At 45.2% G+C, this 18,718-nt stretch overlaps 2 protein-coding genes across 2 annotated transcripts; both read right to left on the minus strand.

The window, feature by feature from the left end:
- Positions 1 to 10,681: 10,681 nt before the first annotated feature.
- On the minus strand, positions 10,682 to 11,635 carry LOC131081794 (taste receptor type 2 member 9-like). The gene has a single exon (XM_058021113.1). It carries the CDS (start codon positions 11,633 to 11,635, stop codon positions 10,682 to 10,684), a length of 954 nt encoding a protein of 317 aa, XP_057877096.1.
- Positions 11,636 to 17,182: 5,547 nt separating this feature from the next.
- Positions 17,183 to 18,136, minus strand: LOC131081885 (taste receptor type 2 member 9-like). The gene has a single exon (XM_058021269.1). It carries the CDS (start codon positions 18,134 to 18,136, stop codon positions 17,183 to 17,185), a length of 954 nt encoding a protein of 317 aa, XP_057877252.1.
- Between the last annotated feature and the right edge of the window lie 582 nt (positions 18,137 to 18,718).

The following is an 18,718-nucleotide window of genomic DNA, read 5'->3' on the forward strand; positions in this document are numbered from 1 at the left end:
TACAAAGGCACACCAGGTCTAGTTTCATGCTGGAAGGGGCTAAGATGAATACTATATCCCCAAGAAGCCCAGAAAATAATGTACAGGTTTTATTTATAATTTATTTTCATTCAGATTTCATTTTGCTGATTAAAGCAATGTGGAACAACTGGAAAATTCAATGTCTTAAGCTTGCTTTGAAGGCACAGCATAAATTGCCAAGTGCTCTTACTTACAAAAGTTTTAGTTGATTGCACTTAAAATTTATGGAAGAACAAATGTGGCAGGTTTTTCTGAGTAAATTAAACAAACTCCATCACTGTCATTTTAAACATTTCTTTACTGCCTTGGTTTGATTTCCTGATTTTTTTTCCATTATTACTGCAAGTCAGCACCAATGGAGTTACAGATTTTTCCTCAGAAACATTTTGAAAGTATATTTTTTTAATGTGCCTGAAGTTGATAAAAATGAATAGATGAAGTTATGGTTTAGTTTCCTCTTAATTCTCTCTTAAAATTGACTTTGCTAAGAAAGGCAGAACAAGCGAGAAATACACATTTGTCTTCATCCTTTCCTACCTATTTTTTTTGTTGTAGTAAATGTTAAGACAGATAAATTTCTATTAGTAATAGTGCTTTCAAATCCTTATTTTGCCCTAAAATTCATTCATCAAAACTTCTCACTGGTAGTAATAGTCTTAATTTTTTATAGAAGTGTCTCACAGAATACATAATGCCTGTGTTTGTTGGAGCTCACATAAATCCTGTTCTGAGAGGTCATCTCTCCTGCAGCAGAGTGCCAGCTGAAGGAGCTGCCCGGGCTTTGCCAGTTCCAGTGCTGGAAGCAGATGACTCCTAACAAAATCAAACCTCCATCACATTCACATTTTCCATGTACCTCATCTGACTGGCAAGAGATTAACCCCTACACTGTATTATTTTTACCCACCATATTCATTTTCATTATTGTAATTTTCTGGATGCTAATGGTCATTTCTAGCTAATGGTCATGAAAGCCTGTGACATGAGCAGATCACTTGCTTTCTCCATTTCTTGGTTTGTTACATCATGGAACTGTGGTTCCCACTGAGCATTTTTCTTTGATTAACAATTCAGAAGGAAGAACTTTGATTCCCTTGGGAAAGGAAGAATTCTAATAGAAGAGAAATAAAGCTGTTCTTTTCCCACTTCTCCCCTTTCTTACCTACACCCTAAGATGAAATTGAATAGAGCAATTTTTATGTATGTTTTTAGCCATGGTTTCCTTTCTGTTTTAAAATTTAGTGAAAGTGACTTCCCAGTCATAAAATGGGTGAAATCATTGCATGTCCAATCACACTAAAATTGATGTTAATAGATGGAAAGAAATCATTACTGGATATTGGAGGAAGATCAGCTAATTTCTATCTATATACACAGAACACACACACACAAATTCCAAGTAATCACTCCCAATTTCCTTCACAAATTTCATTATAGCAAAGCAGCTGTTTATCCTTGTTTCCAGAGGCATTTTGTAGTCTTGTGTGTTAGAGGTCACCTCTCTGGAAGGCAAAATGTTCCTTTAATTCCTTTCAGGAATGTCCCACTTTGGTGAGCTCATATGGTGGTGTGTTAGCAAGTTGTACAAATGTTCCCTGAGAAGAAAATCCTAAGGTAACTGTCAGCAGTGTGAATGAGTCACTTGATAGGATTGCATCCTACATTTGAAATCTGACCCCGTGTATAAAACCAGGAGTTTGATATTATGTCATGTAATGTTGTCCCTTGTCTCTTACTCCCTATCTCTCCTTGTTCCAAGAGGTTAAACAAAAGAGGGTCTCCCTCCTTGTAGTGCTTGTCTGTGTGCAGAAGCACTGGAAACCAGTAAATTTTAGCTTCAGTAGTGCTCAGATGTGCATGGCTCACATGCATCCCCCTTTGCATTCTTTTCCCTTCCATGCCTGAGCACTGTAATTTGGTAGGTGCTGAAGGCAGACTGTCCTGTTCTAACATGCCATTACAGGAAAAAAGCAACCACCCCCAAGAAACAAAACGACAAAAAAAAAAAATCAAACCAACCAACCAAACCACAAACCCAACTCCCCATCAGAAATACTTGGGTGCTTTTCTGTTCTAAGAAAAAAAGAATTGCTTATTATGTGTGGCCAGAGGGGTTGGGGAATACACCCTGCCTCTCTGTCAGTCTGTAGGCAGCAGAACTCGGAACCTATTCATGAGTGCCAGTATATGCCAGGCTCTCTTCTGCCAGACCCCAGTCCAACTCCTGTGGGAACAATTTCCCAGTATTCCTTCACAGGGTTCTCTGTCCCATGCCCTGCTCCATAATGCAGGTTGGCCTACATGCAGCAGGTTCTGCAGCTGTGTAGCACTGCTCCTGCAGCAGGTGAGACACACAAAGCTGCCAGGTAATGCTGCAGGCTGTGCCAGGGACAACAGACTCCTCCACCCACAATCTGGCAGTGCTTGCCCCTTATGGGACCAGGCAAAGCTATCTGGATCAGATCATCGGTCTGTGAAGGGCAGGCAGGCTGCACATTCCAGGTCCATTCCTTGACATCCAACATGAAAGTGGGTTTGCCTGTGATTAATGCAGAAGTGGCTTGGACAGCACAGTCATCTGGGCAGCCTCCTGGGAACTTGTCAGTCACTTCTCAAGCTGTCCAAGCCTCCCCTTTCCACCTCTCATCAATGTATCCAAGAAGAAGCCCTTACACATAGTTCCTCCATCACACAGAGTAGTTGATCCCCAGATCAGTTTCTGTGTGCTTTACATGCCCTCCAACAAAAACTGGAAGTGACATGCCTGTTCATACACCTCCCAGAACACATTCTGACCCTTCTTTGGGTCACAGTTTTAGCTCACATGATATTTAAAGGCTGCAGAAACAAGTGCAACTTGCTTAGCAGTGTCTGACCCCAATAAAAAGGTCTGATCAATAGAGAAGCTTATCCAGGACAGATCAATGTAGCCAAGCAGAACAGCTACTCACCTTCCTGCTGTCATAGTTTTCCTCTGAGATCACCCCGCCTTGTGACTGAAGCTTTCTATTTTGAAGCACATGGGTACAGTTCCCTCTCCAACCATTTCAATCCTGAAACCACAGAGGGCTGTCTCATGCATCACAGGACTCCTGTAGGAAGTCTGCATTTCTTTTCCTTAGCTCATACCACTGGTGGATTAACACTTCAAACTTCTGAAAGCCTGTTTCTACCTTCTGCTGTCAGTGAGGGCCTGGTTTTGGTGGCAGTCATAGAATCACTGAATTATTTGAGCTGGACAGGACCTCTAAAAATGATCTAGTTCCAACTCCCTGCCATGGGCAGGGACACCTTCCACCAGACCAAGTTGCTAAAAACCCCATCCAACCTGACCTTGAAGACTTCCAGGGATGGGAGATAATTGGATACATTGTTTCATTGTCTCACCACCTTCAACATTAAAAAAAAAAAAATCCCTATACCCAATGTAAATCTATCCTCTTTCACTTTAAAACCAGTGCCTCTTGTCCTGTCTCTACAGGCTCTAGTGAAAAATCTGTCATCATTAGGAATAGGCTAGGTCTTGATTGCTTGTGCTCTTGTCTACTTCGGTTTCCAAAAGGCTTTTCCAGAAGTCAAAAATTTAACTTTTTGGCATAATACTGTATTTATATTCTGTTCAGTTCAAATTACCTTGCTAGGTGCTCTGTTATGCTAACGGCTCTCAGGGATGCAACTGCCCTGCTCATCTTGGATGCCAGGAAGGTGCTTTTTGTTGTTACTGTTTTAATCCTGCATAGAACAGACCCTTTCAGAAAGTTAATTTCTTCACATCCCTACCTTAGCTACTCCCAGGCCCCAGAACATTCCTGTCATTTTTTGAGTGGGGTCTTCCTCTGGTCCTGCATGCTCTGGTGTAAGCTACTACTGCTGGAGGTGACAGGGAGTGTGTACATGCTGACAAGCATTTGACAGGTTGCTGACCAGCAGCTGGAGCTCACTGACATGTTACAACACACCCCTCTACTTGTTTCTCTCAGCACCCCTGGAGATTATGGCAGCCATTTAGAATAGCAAGAATAAGTGGAATTGGGGAACAGAGGATGCATTTCATTTATTTCCATTGCAGCTGCACAAGTGCCAACAGAGTGGTGACAGCAAGGCCCACAATAAAAGTACAGCCCGCTGTCTTCCTCTGGGTGCTCTGCAGAGTCCCTTCACTTCCGCAGAGTGAGGATCACCAAAATCCCCTAGGAAAGCTTTCCAGGATCATGTCCTCTTAACAATTTTTTTTGAAAGGTCACTATGCCTGTAAATCAATAGCTAGACATGTATCTGCATCTTTAAACATCTACACAATCGGGGGAAAAAATAAAAGCAAAACAAAATGAAAAACCAAAACCCAACCAAACTAAAACCAAACCAAAACAGAAAGCAAACAAAAACCCCAAACAAACCAAAACAAAAATAAAATCAAAACAAACAAAACAAAACCAAAACAGCACACATTTTAGCTATGCCTGAAGAAAGCAATAAATTATTTTAAATCCTTCACTCCGCAGCCATCACTTTGGGGCTATGGAAAGGTACACCCTTCTTAAACTCCGCTATTGAGTAGCTGTTGCCATGAAAGAAAAAGTATCCTGGGATATGCTCTTGCTGCCTCTTCAGGGCTATCTTTGTCCTTCCGGGCTCTCCAGACCAGGTTGGGAGCAGACAGTACTGGATGAACAGTAGCTACCTGCTCCTACTGGCCAGCTTTTCTGCAGACACACACCTGTGTATGGCTCTCTAAACACATATAAACAAAAAATCTGTGTGCTTCACAGTTCATCCAACAACTAGGGTTGGCAGAAACATGTTTAATGCCACCAGTGCAAGTGGTTATTCCTGAGATACCTGTCCTAAGTGACAGTATTTTCCTGAATTAATACAGACATGAGCTTCTCTCCCCAGTATGGTCTGACCTTCACTCAGCTCCTTAAAATGTCTAAGTATTAAATATCTACCTAAATGCCACAATGAAATTGATACATGACAATCTGAGATTTCATCTTCCTCTGCATGGTTAGTTAAACAGGAAAAATCAGCAGTACTACACAAAGCTCCTCACTGATTGGCATTCTACATGGGAGCAGAGAATCACTGCCATGGTTTACTCATAACTTCCTGACACACCTGATGAGAAGACTGGCCTGGCTGAACAGAGAACTTTGGCTGGAACTCAGAAAAAAAAGGAATGTTTAGACATCTGGAAGAAGGGGTAGGCAAGTCAGGAGGACTACAGCAAAGTTCTGAGGCTATGCAGAGAGAAAAGTGGAAGAAACTGGAACTTAATCTGGCTACTGCCATAAAATACATTTAAAAATGTTTCTATAAATACACTAGCAACAAAAGGCTGGCTAAGAAGAATCTTTTATTGGATCATTTACTGGATGGGTATGGGTGGAAATGTACTGACAAAGGAGACTGAGGTACTTGAAGACTTCTTTAAGTCTCTAATAGTAAGAACATTTCTTCTGCAGGTACTCAGACCCCTGAGCTGGACAACAGGGAGAAGAATGTAGCCCCCATAATCCAAGGGGAAAGGGTCAGTCACCTGCTGTACCATTTAGACACAAGTCTATGGTGCTGAATGGCATCCACCCAATTGTATTCAGAGAGCTGGTGGAAGAGCCCACGGAGCCACTTTCTATCATTTTCCCACAGTCTTGCCTCACCACGGAGACTCCAGGTCACTGGAGGTGAGCCAGCGTGATGCCCTTTTACAAGAAGAGTTGGGAGGAGGATCTGGGAAACTACAGACTGGTCAGCCTGACAGTGCTGGGGAGGGTCCTGCAGAAAACAAAACTGAGTGAATTGTGTGGCATGGACAGCACAACCAGGGGATTTCAAAGAGCCATCATGGCTTTGTGATATGGCATGGATACTTAAAAAAAAAAAAAAAAAAAAACTTTGGCCAAAGTGAAAGCCATCAAAAGGCACAGCATGCCATCAAGAACAGGGACACAAACCAAAACTTGCCAAAATTGATCCATTCAAATCCCAGAAAGAGAAAAGAAGGACTTACAAATACTCTGAAAAGGAGATATGCTGAAAAGAAATGAAATTGAAGGAAAATAAAAAGAAAATGAGGAGATTAGTGACCACAAGAAAGTGGTCTGAGAGAAAATGAGGTGCAGCACAAAGGCCCAAAACAGGCCAAAACTAAGCTCACAGATGTTGCAAAAGAAGGGGAAAAAGTAAAGGAGGAAGACAACTTGGAGGGGAAGATATCAATGACGTGGCATGGATACTTTAAAAAAAAAAAAAATCTTGACCAAAATCCAAAGCCATGAAAAGGCCTGTATGCCAACAAGTGCAGGTACATGCACAAAAGTTTACCAAAATTGATCCCTGTTGAAGGCTAAAACAGAAATGAAAGACTTACAAACACTCTGGAATGGAGGTACCATCAAAGGAAATGAAACTGAAGGAAAAGAAAAGAAAATTGGGAAATTTAGAAATTACAAGAAAATGGACCAGGAATATATCAGGTGCAGTGCAAAGGACCAAAACATGCCAAAACTAAGCTCACAGATGTTGCAAAAGCAGGGGAAAAAGTCAAGGAGGAAGACTCAACTTGGAGGGGAAGATATGAGGGACATGGCATGGGTACTTAAATTTAAAAAATCTTTCCCATGGTCAAAGCCATCAAAAGGCAGGCCATATGCCATCAAGTGCAGGCACATGTAGCAAAACTTTCCAAAACTGATCCCTGCTGAAGGCCAAAACAGAAAGGAAGGACTTACAAACACTCTGGAATGGAGATACCATCAAAGGAATTGCAGTTGGAGGAGGAAAAAAAATTGGGAAATTTGGTGATGCAAGAAAATGCACCAGGATTATATCAGGTGCAGTGCAAAGGACCAAGACAGGCCAAAACTAAGCTCAGAGATGTTGCAAAAGCAGGGGAAAAAGTCAAGGAGGAAGACACAATTTGGATGGGAAGATATGAGAGACATGGCATGAATGCTTATAAAAAAAATTCAAAACTCAATCTTGGCCAAAGTGACTTTTATCGAAAGTCATAGCATGCCATCAAATGCAGGGACGTGGACCAAAGCTTGCTAAAATTGATCCATTCAAATCCCAGAAAGAGGAAAGAAGTACTTACAAACTCTGATGTTGTCTTATTGCAAAGCTCTCATACTTTCTCGGTGATTTCTCTTGGACAGCTCCTCACAGCACCGACTCCTTCTTCTTCACAGCACAGCCAACAAACTCCAACTCTCATCCAGCTAACCCACTCTTCTGTAGCACTCATCTTCTTATTGGACACAGCTGTGGCCTATTAAGGGCAGGCCTGTTCCTAATCTTTGGTGATTAGTACAACTGCAACTCCTCAGGGGCGAGATTATCTTCTGCACTATCTTTATTTTGTTACATTCTATCCCCCCACAAGACAACTTTCAGGAGAAGATATGAGGGACATGGCCTGGATACTTGTAGGAAGATACAGTATGGGTAATGTAGAATGTAATCTTAGCCCCCAACGTTGCAGCTGGACCCTATTACTAAGGATTAGGAGTAGGCCGGATGATAACAGGCAACACCTGTAGCCAATAAGAGCTAGTGGCCTAAAAGAGTGGATTGGTGGGAAGTGAAGTCAGAAGAGTCTGATGGTTGCTGCAAGGACAAAGAGCAGGCAGTGCTTAGAGGAGATGACTATAAGAAACATTGATGAGGTATAAAATTCAGGAACTATGGAATCCTTGGACCATAATGATAAAAGCACTCTTAAAATATAGCACAACATATAATGATAAATGAACCGTTGTAATATATAAGATGATAGATACTTTAAAAAAAATTCAAACTTGGTCAAAGGGAAAGCCTTCAAAAGGCATGATGTGCTATTTAGTGCAGGGACACAGACCAAAGCTTGCCCAATTGATTCCCATTGAAATCGCAAGATTTTGTTTCCCTTCCTGAAAAGAAATACCATTTCAGGACCATGGAAACCAAGGAGATCTCATCTGGTGCTGTGGTGGAAGCAGGAAAAATAAAAGCCCAAGCAGGAACTCTATGGCTACAGGAAATGAGCCACCAGCATTTTCTCTCTTCCAAATGATGATAGCCATGTTTTCTGTAGGATATAAGAGCCAGGAGAGTGTTACATGAACATTCATATCACATGCTCCCAATTGCATTGATTTGCCATCATAAAGACTTGGAATGTGACCCAGAGCAGTTTTCCATACTGTGCCAGCACTGGGCTGCCATTCCCATTGCCTTCTGACACCTCTGATGTGTCAGCTTCTCCAGGCTGGGCCCATCCTGCATCTGTCCCCATGGGCTGTGCAGGGTGGCTGTGCTGATGGACACCCTGTCCCCTGCAGTGCCAGCTGCGTGGGGCTGGTGCACAGGAGCAGGATTCAGTGCTGGCTGTCACATTCTCAGGGGTTTCGTGGGGATGGAGGAATGGATGTGCAGCGTGGTTCACTGGGGCTGTGGTGTTTTGTGTGGTGCCATCTGCAGGGTGCTGGGTTTTGCCTGCTGAGTCTTGTGGCATGTGAGGTTGTGAGGGATGGATGTTGCACTGCATGTAGGGAATGAGATGGATCTTCCAGGGCTTTTTTGTGTAATCAATTGTGGCTTTCAGGTTAAAGGATCAAGTGCAGCAGCAGAGTGTGTGGCTGTTCCTGTCCTTTCAGGGCCTTTCACAGGAGAGATGTGTCCAGCAGAGCTGCTTACAATCTGCCTCTGGAGCTGAGCTGCTGGCAGAAGTGACCAATTCAGGTTCTGTTTTGTATTTGCTGCCACTATTTCATGTTTCAGCTGCTGTGATGGGTTGCCCTCAGGCAGAAGCCAGAACTCCACCGAGCTGGTTTTTTCCTTGCACCCGCAGGAAGGGCAGGGGCAAAAAAGAGGCTGGAAAAACTCATGTTTTGAGATAATGGCTGGGGGATCACTCACCATTTACTGTCGTGGACAAAATGTATTTTGACACCAGGAAAATTAATTTAATTCATTTAAATATAGAAAATAATGAGGAAGAAAAGGAAACCTTGATCCCACTCCCTCTACAACCCATTCATCTGAGGCCAACTTCCCTAATTCATCCCCAGATCCTCCAACTACTCCCCCACAGCAGCACAGGGCCAAGTTGAATAGGGGCTGCAGTCACCTCTTAGCAAGTTGTCTCCTCCACTCCTGATGCCTCAAGTTGCTTCCCCAATCGAGGGCAAAGCCTGTTCGCTGGGTGTTTCACTGAGCCAGAGTGCACTGGGAAAAGCCAATCTCATCTCCAGGTCAGGGCAGGCCAGGAGAGCAGTCCCACAGAGCAGGCATTCCTGTCCTTGCAGGCAGTGGGGCGCAGAGGATGCGCAGGGCTGGAGTGGGAAGGGGGCTCTGCACCCCCTGAGCTCCCCGGGGCCGTTCCTGCCTCGCTCTTTGTGGCTCAGTGACCACCTCTGGTGAGTGACAGGGCTCAGCGAGTTCACACTGAGCTATCAGCCACTGCCAGGCCCTGATACAGCCCATAATATATGCCACAGCAGAAGGAAAGGGAAACCAAAATAGAGGGAAACCTATTCATTGCAGCCATTTCATTCTGTGAATACCAAAACATTTGTGGCAGGTCGGCAGTATTGTTATTCCATTTTTTGCAGCCGGTTTGTGTTCCAGTCTTGCACATTTTCCTGCTCCATTAAGAGTTTAGAAATTTGGAAGAAAATAAAGACCTTGCAGGTCCTCAGAGATGAAAGTGCCTGGGTGCAGCTCAGTTGAATTTCTGATTATGACAAATTCAACATGTAAGTCTTGTCATGTTCAGTAAGAACTTTCAGAGTCACAGAATCACAACTAATGCACTTTATTGTAGAAATACAAATTTGGAATTGCTACTAATAAATATACTCACTGGACTAGCTCTAAAAATATTTAGGAAAGAAGAAGAAAATAAGGAAGAGCAATGGGTAATTCATTAAGGTTAACTTCACCTCTAGGTAGGCCTATGAACCGAATTTCACCACGGTGCAATCTGACAAAATCAAAAGCACAAATCATTACAAAGAGGTGTTCCCTGCATCGGGGAGGAGAGCAAAGCAATCCTGTTGTCCTGTCTGCACAGTGGGGTGATAGTCTCATCCTCTGCCAGGGAGGATTTGAAATGCCAGATTGATACTTTTGGGAGAAACACAGGTGAGGCTGCAGTCAAACACCTCCTTGCTGCCATGGTGAATGGTGGTGGGCAGCCAGCTGCTGTGGAGGTGAGGGATACCCGGGGTTCTGATTGCAAAGGCTGTGAGTCTTGGGCAGGGGCTGAACACTTAATTAGCATCACTCCCTCTTCCACTGAGCCCAGGTAGAGATAAAGGGTATCTGTCCAATGATCCATCACCCCACCAGCAGACTCTCATGCCCAAATTAATCCCTTCACCACACAGGGGCTTGCTTTGGCATCGTTCCTACCATCAGGGCTATATGACTTTGTTTATAACAAAAATGTATCTCAAAGGTTAGCTGAATCTAAATATGATAATAATGCAATATGATAATAGAATTTAGCTCACAATAATTTAGCTCAAAAGACACAAATGAAGTTGTTGTAACTTGGATGTTGAAGAGTGAACATCAGTATCATCTACACTGCCTGGAGAGCTGCATCCGAAATGAAATTATTGTTTTCTCCAGCAAAAGATCAACATTTTGCATGGGCTCCAGCTTCTCTCAGTTCCTACTTCATGAAAAACTCGCCCTTCACACCAGAGAGAAACTTCAGCAGTGCTTTTTCCAGCTTGGGATTGCTGAAAATCAGAATAAGGGAATGAACACCTGGGAAAGCATACAAATATATGTATATAAGGAGTGTCATGATATTTTCTTTCTTCGTGGTATAAATTATTGTCAAGGTCAAACATACAAAGTTGATGCTGTACATCACTAAGAAGGAGAGGACAGATTTCATGGCTCTGATGTGAGCATCCATGCTGAGGTCCTTCATGGAGTTGGTCTGCATCGTGCGCTTGTGTCTCCAGAGAGAAAAGAGAAGGGAAACAGCAGAAAAGGTGACTACTAGGAATGAAGCCGTTAATACAAGCCCAGCAAGAAAATGAGAAGAGAAAAGATGTTTATCCTTCCTGGTAGTTGCTTCCCAAAAATTTCCTTGGCCGGTCAAAGTGATGTTGTTCTTCTGCAGAGTTTCACCGAGGACATAGGTGATGATGCTTATAGCCAGGGCAAAAATTTCTGACCCCAACAAGAGCCAGGGCACGATTCTGTCAATTTTTACTTTCAGGTAGATGAAGAAGCTGTTCCTGAAATTGGCAATTTTTATGCAGTAGAAACCACAAAGACAGGCTGAGATCCACAAGTTGGAATAATTAAAAGATGTTCCAATCGATGCAAGGATTTTAAGTATGGTTTGAAAATGAAGCAAATTGGGAAAGATTTTTGACAGAAAGTGGTAAAGCCATGCATCACATAAAAAGGAAATCCTGGAGCATCCCAGCAGCAGCAAGATCTTCTCATTGGAGTTCAGGGTTTTCTTTTTGACCCAGGCAATGCAAAGCACACAAACGATGAAAGCATTTATCCATGTGCCAGCAAACACCTCCAGGGTGATGATGGCCAAAGCCATGGCCCCATAGGAAGTGCCATTGGATTGCTGTGGAGGGTGACAAGCTTCCATGGTGCGAGCTGGGGAGCAGAGCTGTGCTGGCCAAGGGGGCTGTGGCAGCAGAGCCTGAGGCAGGTCAGTGGCTGCTCTTGGTGGAGTGTCAGGGATGGCAAGAGGAGCTTTATAGAGCTGCTGCTGCTGCTGGGGGGGATTTTGGTGCCGCTGCTGTGGGCACAGGGCAGGTGCAGGGATGTAAATGTGCTGGGTATCCCCTTACCCGGGGCCAGTGTCTCTCTTGACTATTTGAATGTTGGTTTGGGGGGGCTGTGCTGAGTGACACAAACAGCGGAGATGTTTTTCTGTGGTGGAGAGTGTTTTGGTTTTGATACTGATCCCTGTTTGATCAGTGTCAGGCTTCAGGATCTGGGTTCTTCTGTCCCTTTTTTTGCCTATGATGATCGTGCAGAGCCCTGACTGTGCTCAGCAGGTCAGGGGACTCAGTGTCCTTTTTAGTCTGAGAGTCTGGGTGCTGCAACGTTCAGCCCACATGCTGGAAAATTGGCGTTTATTTTGATGCTTCACGGGCATTGCAATCCATGTTTGTTTCTCAAATGGCATTGCCTTAAGAGTAAGTGAAGAGCCCCCTAGTGGGGCAGGTCATGGGAGCCAAGAAAATAAAGCTGGTACTTTCTGCCAAGTTTATTTTGAAGCATATGGGGGGAAGGGGTAAAAACTGGGACTATTCCCTGTTCCAATCTCATCTGCTTGGGAAAGTGAAGGCTTTCAAAGATGGCACCATGCTGAGTTTCCCCCACACTGCAGTGCCCTAAATCTTCCAAATGATTTAGACCCTGAAAGCTGTGAGGTTTTTCCCAGGCAAGTTGTGTTAAGCTCGGTAGGGCATGGACTGCCTGTGCCCTTTGGGGTAGTACAGGACCTGTCCCATTTGGCCTTGCACATCAGGAGCACAGAAACCAAGGAGATCTCATGTGGTGCTGTGGTGGAAGCAGGAAAAATGAAAGCCCAAGCAGGAACTCTATGGCTACAGGAAATGAGCCACCAGCATTTTCTCTCTTCCAAATGATGATAGCCATGTTTTCTGTAGGTTATAAGAGCCAGGAGGGTGTTACATGAACATTCATATCACATGCTCCCAATTGCATTGATTTGCCATCATAAAGACTTGGAATGTGACCCAGAGCAGTTTTCCATACTGTGCCAGCACTGGGCTGCCATTCCCATTGCCTTCTGACACCTCTGATGTGTCAGCTTCTCCAGGCTGGGCCCATCCTGCATCTGTCCCCATGGGCTGTGCAGGGTGGCTGTGCTGATGGACACCCTGTCCCCTGCAGTGCCAGCTGCGTGGGGCTGGTGCACAGGAGCAGGATTCAGTGCTGGCTGTCACATTCTCAGGGGTTTCGTGGGGATGGAAGAATGGATGTGCAGCGTGGTTCACTGGGGCTGTGGTGTTTTTTGTGGTGTCATCTGCAAGGTGCTGGGTTTTGCCTGCTGAGTCTTGTGGCATGTGAGGTTGTGAGGGATGGATGTTGCACTGCATGTAGGGAATGAGATGAATCTTCCAGGGCTTTTTTGTGTAATCTGTTGTGGTTTCAGGTAAAAGGATGAAGTGCATGAGCAGCAGAACGGGAAGAACGGATGTGTGGCTGTTCCTGTCCTTTCAGGGCCTTTCATAGGGGAGATGTGTCCAGCAGAGCTGCTTATGATCTGCCTCTGGAGCTGAGCTGGTGACAGAAATGATCAGTTCACATTGGTTTTGCTGTGTTCTTGCTGGAGATATTTCATGTTTCAGCTGCTGTGATGGGTTGGCCTTGTGCCGTTGTCATATTCCCACTCAGCTGCCCCTTCACTCTCACCTACAGTTGGGGCCGGGGTGGTAAATAAGATGGAAAACCTCATGGATTGAGATAAAGACAGGGAGATCAATCACCAGGTAATGTCATCGACAATAGTCTTGAGAAGAACAAAAATCAGGTTATTTATTGACTACTGGAAATATTGTAGGTTGATAAGAAACAAAGAGAAAATTAGAACCTGCTGCCTCCGTCCCCTTCTTCCCCAGATCAGTTTGATGCCTCTTTCCCAGGTTCCCTACTTCAGTGCAGAGGGATGGGGAATGGGGGTTGCCGTCAGTTCCTAACAAGTTGTCTCCTCCACTCTGTCCTTGCACTCTTCCCCTGCTCTAGCAATGGTCCCTCCATTGGGCTGCAGTCCTTCAGCATGAGCTGATTCCAGCGTGGCCTCTGCCTCGCTGCCATCCCTCAGGATACACCCACCCCCCGATTGTGCTGTGGGGCTCTCCTGGGGCTGCAGGTGTCTCCCCTTTGCACCACAGACCTCCATGGGCTGCAGGGCACACTTGCCTCACCATGGGCCTTTTCACAGGCTGCAGGGGAATTCTTTCTCCAGCACATGGAGCAACCTATCCCCTCCCTCCCTTGGCCCTATTCTTCAGGAGTGTTTCTCACAATATTCCTTAGTCCTCACTGCTGGGACATGTTCCATCCATAACTGGACTTCAATGCACAGAAGGCCACAATTGTTTCAGGATACAATCCTGAAAAACAAAATGAAATCTCCTCAGGGCAGGTGTCATGATCTTGTTATGGAAATATAAATTCAAATTCAAATGCTTCCTAGCCCCAGAAGGTGGATTGGCATGTTGTAAAGTGGCATTAATTATTTGTTTGCTTGTTTCTGGGCAGTTGCTGTTTAAGGAGAGTTGGGTATTTTGGTGAGGCAGCCTGCTAGAACCAGTAGTTGAGAGGTTGCTCTGGCCTAAATGGTTGTGTCTCTCAGTTCAGAAGCAGGGAGGAAGCTTTTGGCAGGTGAGATGTGAAATGCACACCTGGCACTGGGTGTGAGGTAAATGACCCCCTGAGTGTGAGCTGGTAAAACAAATGACCCCATCATGTTCTGCTCTGTTCATGCTGGTGTGAAGGAAGCTTTCCTGTCTCACCACCCAGGAGGCCTCTGACAGTCATGGCCCAGCACCAGAGACTGTCACTGCAGGGCCCAAAGCCCCTCCACCGTGGGCAGCTGCCCCACTCCCCTCCCTACACACACCCTGCTCTCAGCCAGACCAGGTTTCCTCACTTGCTTGGCACTGGGTTTCCCATAGTGGAGTCTCAGGCCTCTGGATCTTTAAAGCACTTTAATCATGGCACAGTAGCGCAGAAGCAGCTCAAGCTGGGTGCCTCTGAGGAGGTAAGCCAAACAATTGGGTCCCTGGGATTTTGTGTCCTTCCTGTCTATGCACATGATGACTGCAGTGTCTTAAGTGTCCAGTCAGCTGTCTGGTGCCGCAGGTCCCTGTGCCCTGTGCTGTGCAAGGCTTGGCAACATGCTTGGGACTCCCTGCACTTCCCCACAACCTGCAGCTCCCTCCCATTGAAGCTGCTGCCTGAGCTGTCTGCACTGAATGTGTTCCTCCACACTGGAACTATTTCACATTTCTCTGTCATGGTGAGTTGTGCTTGGGCAGCTCTCAGACTCCCACTCAGTAACTCCTTGACTCTCACTCTGGAATAGGACAGGGGTGGCAAATAAGATGGAACTGCTCATGACTCAAGATGAAGACTGGGGAATCACTCCCCAGTTATTTTCACAGACAAAGCAGAAATGACACAGGGAAAATCAGTTTAATTTATTGCCTATTGAAAACAGAGTAGGATGATGTAGAACATGCATGAAACTAGCATATTTGATCTTCACCCCCCAGTAATCTCAGGCTCAATTTAACTCATTCAGAGATTCTCTGCTGCCTCCTATCCTCAGGAGCACAGGAAGACAGGGAATGTTGTCAGTTCATAAAAAGTTGTCTCCTTCACTCTTCTCCTGCTCCAGCACGGCTCTCTCCCGTGGCCTGCAGTCCTTCAGGACTTCTGTTTTCTGAGAGGAGCACGATGGTTGCTGATGAGATGAGCAATGTCTGGTGTTGGATCCATTAGGGTGCCTGGAATTGGCTTTTCCCAGCATGGGACAGCCCTGACTTCACCTAGTTGAGACCCCACAGGCCCCAGCTGAAGCTCCTGGCCCAGACACCCTGTACTTCTGCCTGTGCGTCACTGTGAGATGAAGCTGTGGCTTCATCCCACGCTGCAACTTGCAGAAAACCCACCTTCCTGGGGCTGTAACTGAGCCAGAGTGCACTGGGAAAAGCCAATCTCATCTCCAGGTCAGGGCAGCCCAGGAGAGCAGTCCCACAGAGCAGGCATTCCTGTCCTTGCAGGCAGTGGGGCGCAGAGGACACGCAGGGCTGGAGTGGGAAGGGGCTCTGCACCCCCTGAGCTCCCCGGGGCCGTTCCTGCCTCGCTCTTTGTGGCTCAGTGACCACCTCTGGTGAGTGACAGGGCTCAGTGAGTTCACACTGAGCTATCAGCCACTGCCAGGCACTGATACAGCTCATAATATATGCCACAGCAGAAGGAAAGGGAAACCAAAATAGAGGGAAACCTATTCATTGCAGCCATTTCATTCTGTGAATACCAAAACATTTGTGGCAGGTCGGCAGTATTGTTATTCCATTTTTTGCAGCCAGTCTGTATACCAGTCTTGCACATTTTTCTGTTCCATTAAGAGTTTAGAAATTTGGAAGAAAATAAAGACCTTGCAGGTCCTCAGAGATGAAAGGGCTGGGTGCAGCTCAGTTGAATATCTGATTCTGGGAAATTCAAGGTGTAAATCTTGTCATGTTCAATAAGAAGTTTCAGAGTCACAGAATCACAACTAATGCACTTTATTGTAGAAATACAAATTTGGAATTGCTACTAATAAATCCACTCACTGGACTAGCTCTAAAAATATTTATGAAAGAAGAAGAAAATAAGGAAGAGCAATGGGTAATTCATTAAGGTTAACTTCACCTCTAGGTAGGCCTGTGAACAGAATTTCACCACGGTGCAATCTGACAAAATCAAAAGCGTAAATTGTTACAAAGAGGTGTTCCCTGCATTGGGGAGGAGAGCAAAGCAATCCTGTTGTCCTGTCTGCACAGTGGGGTGATAGTCTCATCCTCTGCCAGGGAGGATTTGAAATGCCAGATTGATACTTTTGGGAGAAACACAGGAGGCTGCAGTCAAAACACCTCCTTGCTGCCATGGTGAATGGTGGTGGGCAGCCAGCTGCTGTGGAGGTGAGGGATACCCAGGGTTCTGATTGCAAAGGCTGTGAGTCCTGGGCAGGGGCTGAATACTTAATTAGCATCACTCCCTCTTCCACTGAGCCCAGGTAGAGATAAAGGGGCTCTGCCCCATGATCCATCACCCCACCAGCAGACTCTCATGCCCAAATTAATCCCTTCACCACACAGGGGCTTGCTTTGGCATAGTTCCTACCATCAGGGCTATATGACTTTGTTTATAACAAAAATGTATCTCAAAGTTTAGCTGAATCTATATATGATAATAATGCAATATGATAATAAAATTTAGCTCACAATAATTTAGCTCAAAGACACTAATGAAGTTGTTGTAACTTGGATGTTGAAGACTGAACGTCAGTATCATCTACACTGCCTGGAGAGCTGCATCCGAAATGAAATTACTTGTTTTCTACAGTAAAAGATAAACATTTTGCATGGGCTCCAGCTTCTCTCAGTTCCTACTTCATGAAAAACTCCCCCTTCACACCAGAGAGAAACTTCAGCAGTGCTTTTTCCAGCTTGGGATTGCTGAAAATCAGAATAAGGGAATGAACACCTGGAAAAGCATACAAATATATGTATATAAGGAGTGTCATGATATTTTCTTTCTTTGTGTCATAAATTATTGTCAAGATCAAACATACAAAGTTGATGCTGTACATCACTAAGAAGGAGAGGACAGATTTCATGGCTCTGATGTGGGCATCCATGCTGAGGTCCTTCATGGAGTTGGTCTGCATTGTGCGCTTGTGTCTCCAGAGAGAAAAGAGAAGGGAAACAGCAGAAAAGGTGACTACCATGAATGGGGCAGCAAATACAAGCCCAGCAAGAAAATGAAAAGGGAAAAGATGTTTATCCTTCCTGATAGTTACTTCCCAAAAATTTCCTTGGCTGGTTAAAGTGATGTTGTTCTTCTGCAGAGTTTCACCGAGGACATAGGTGACAATGATCATAGCCAGGGCAAAAATCCCTGTCCCCAACAAGAGCCAGGGCACCATTCTGTCAACTTTTACTTTCAAGTAGATGAAGAAGCTGTTCCTGAAATTGGCAATTTTTATGCAGTAGAAACCACAAAGACAGGCTGAGATCCACAAGTTGGAATAATTAAAAGACGTTGCAAACGATGCAAGGACTTTAAGTATGGTTTGAAAATGAAGAAAATTGGGAAAGATTTTTGACAGGAAGTGGTAAAGCCATGCATCACATAAAAAGGAAATCCTGGAGCATCCCAGAAGCAGCAAGATCTTCTCATTGGAGTTCAGGGTTTTCTTTTTGACCCAGGCAATGCAAAGCACACAAACGATGAAAGCATTTATCCACATGCCAGCAAACACCTCCAGGGTGATGATGGCCAAAGCCATGGCCCCATAGGAAGTGCCATTGGATTGCTGTGGAGGGTGACAAGCTTCCATGGTGCGAGCTGGGGAGCAGAGCTGTGCTGGCCAAGGGGGCTGTGGCAGCAGAGCCTGAGGCAGGTCAGTGGCTGCTGTTGGTGGAGTGTCAGGGATGGCAGGAGGAGCTTTATAGAGCTGCTGCTGCTGCTGGGGGGGATTTTGGTGCCGCTGCTGTGGGCACAGGGCAGGTGCAGGGATGTAAATGTGCTGGGTATCCCCTTACCCGGGGCCAGTGTCTCTCTTGACTATTTGAATGTTGGTTTGGGGGTGCTGTGCTGGGTGACACAAACAGTGGCGATGTTTTTCTGCGGTGGCGAGTGTTTTGATTTTGATACTGATCCCTGTTTGATCAGTGTCAGGCTTCAGGATCTGGGTTCTTCTGTCCCTTTTTTTGCCTATGATGATCGTGCAGAGCCCTGACTGTGCTCAGCAGGTCAGGGGACTCAGTGTCCTTTTTAGTCTGAGAGTCTGAGTGCTGCAACGTTCAGCCCACATGCTGGAAAATTGGCGTTTATTTGGATGCTTCACGGGCATTGCAATCCATGTTTGTTTCTCAAATGGCATTGCCTTAAGAGTAAGTGAAGAGCCCCCTAGTGGGGC

The sequence above is a fragment of the Melospiza georgiana genome, chromosome 3, assembly GCF_028018845.1.
Source record: "Melospiza georgiana isolate bMelGeo1 chromosome 3, bMelGeo1.pri, whole genome shotgun sequence".
NCBI classification, from domain to species: domain Eukaryota; kingdom Metazoa; phylum Chordata; class Aves; order Passeriformes; family Passerellidae; genus Melospiza; species Melospiza georgiana.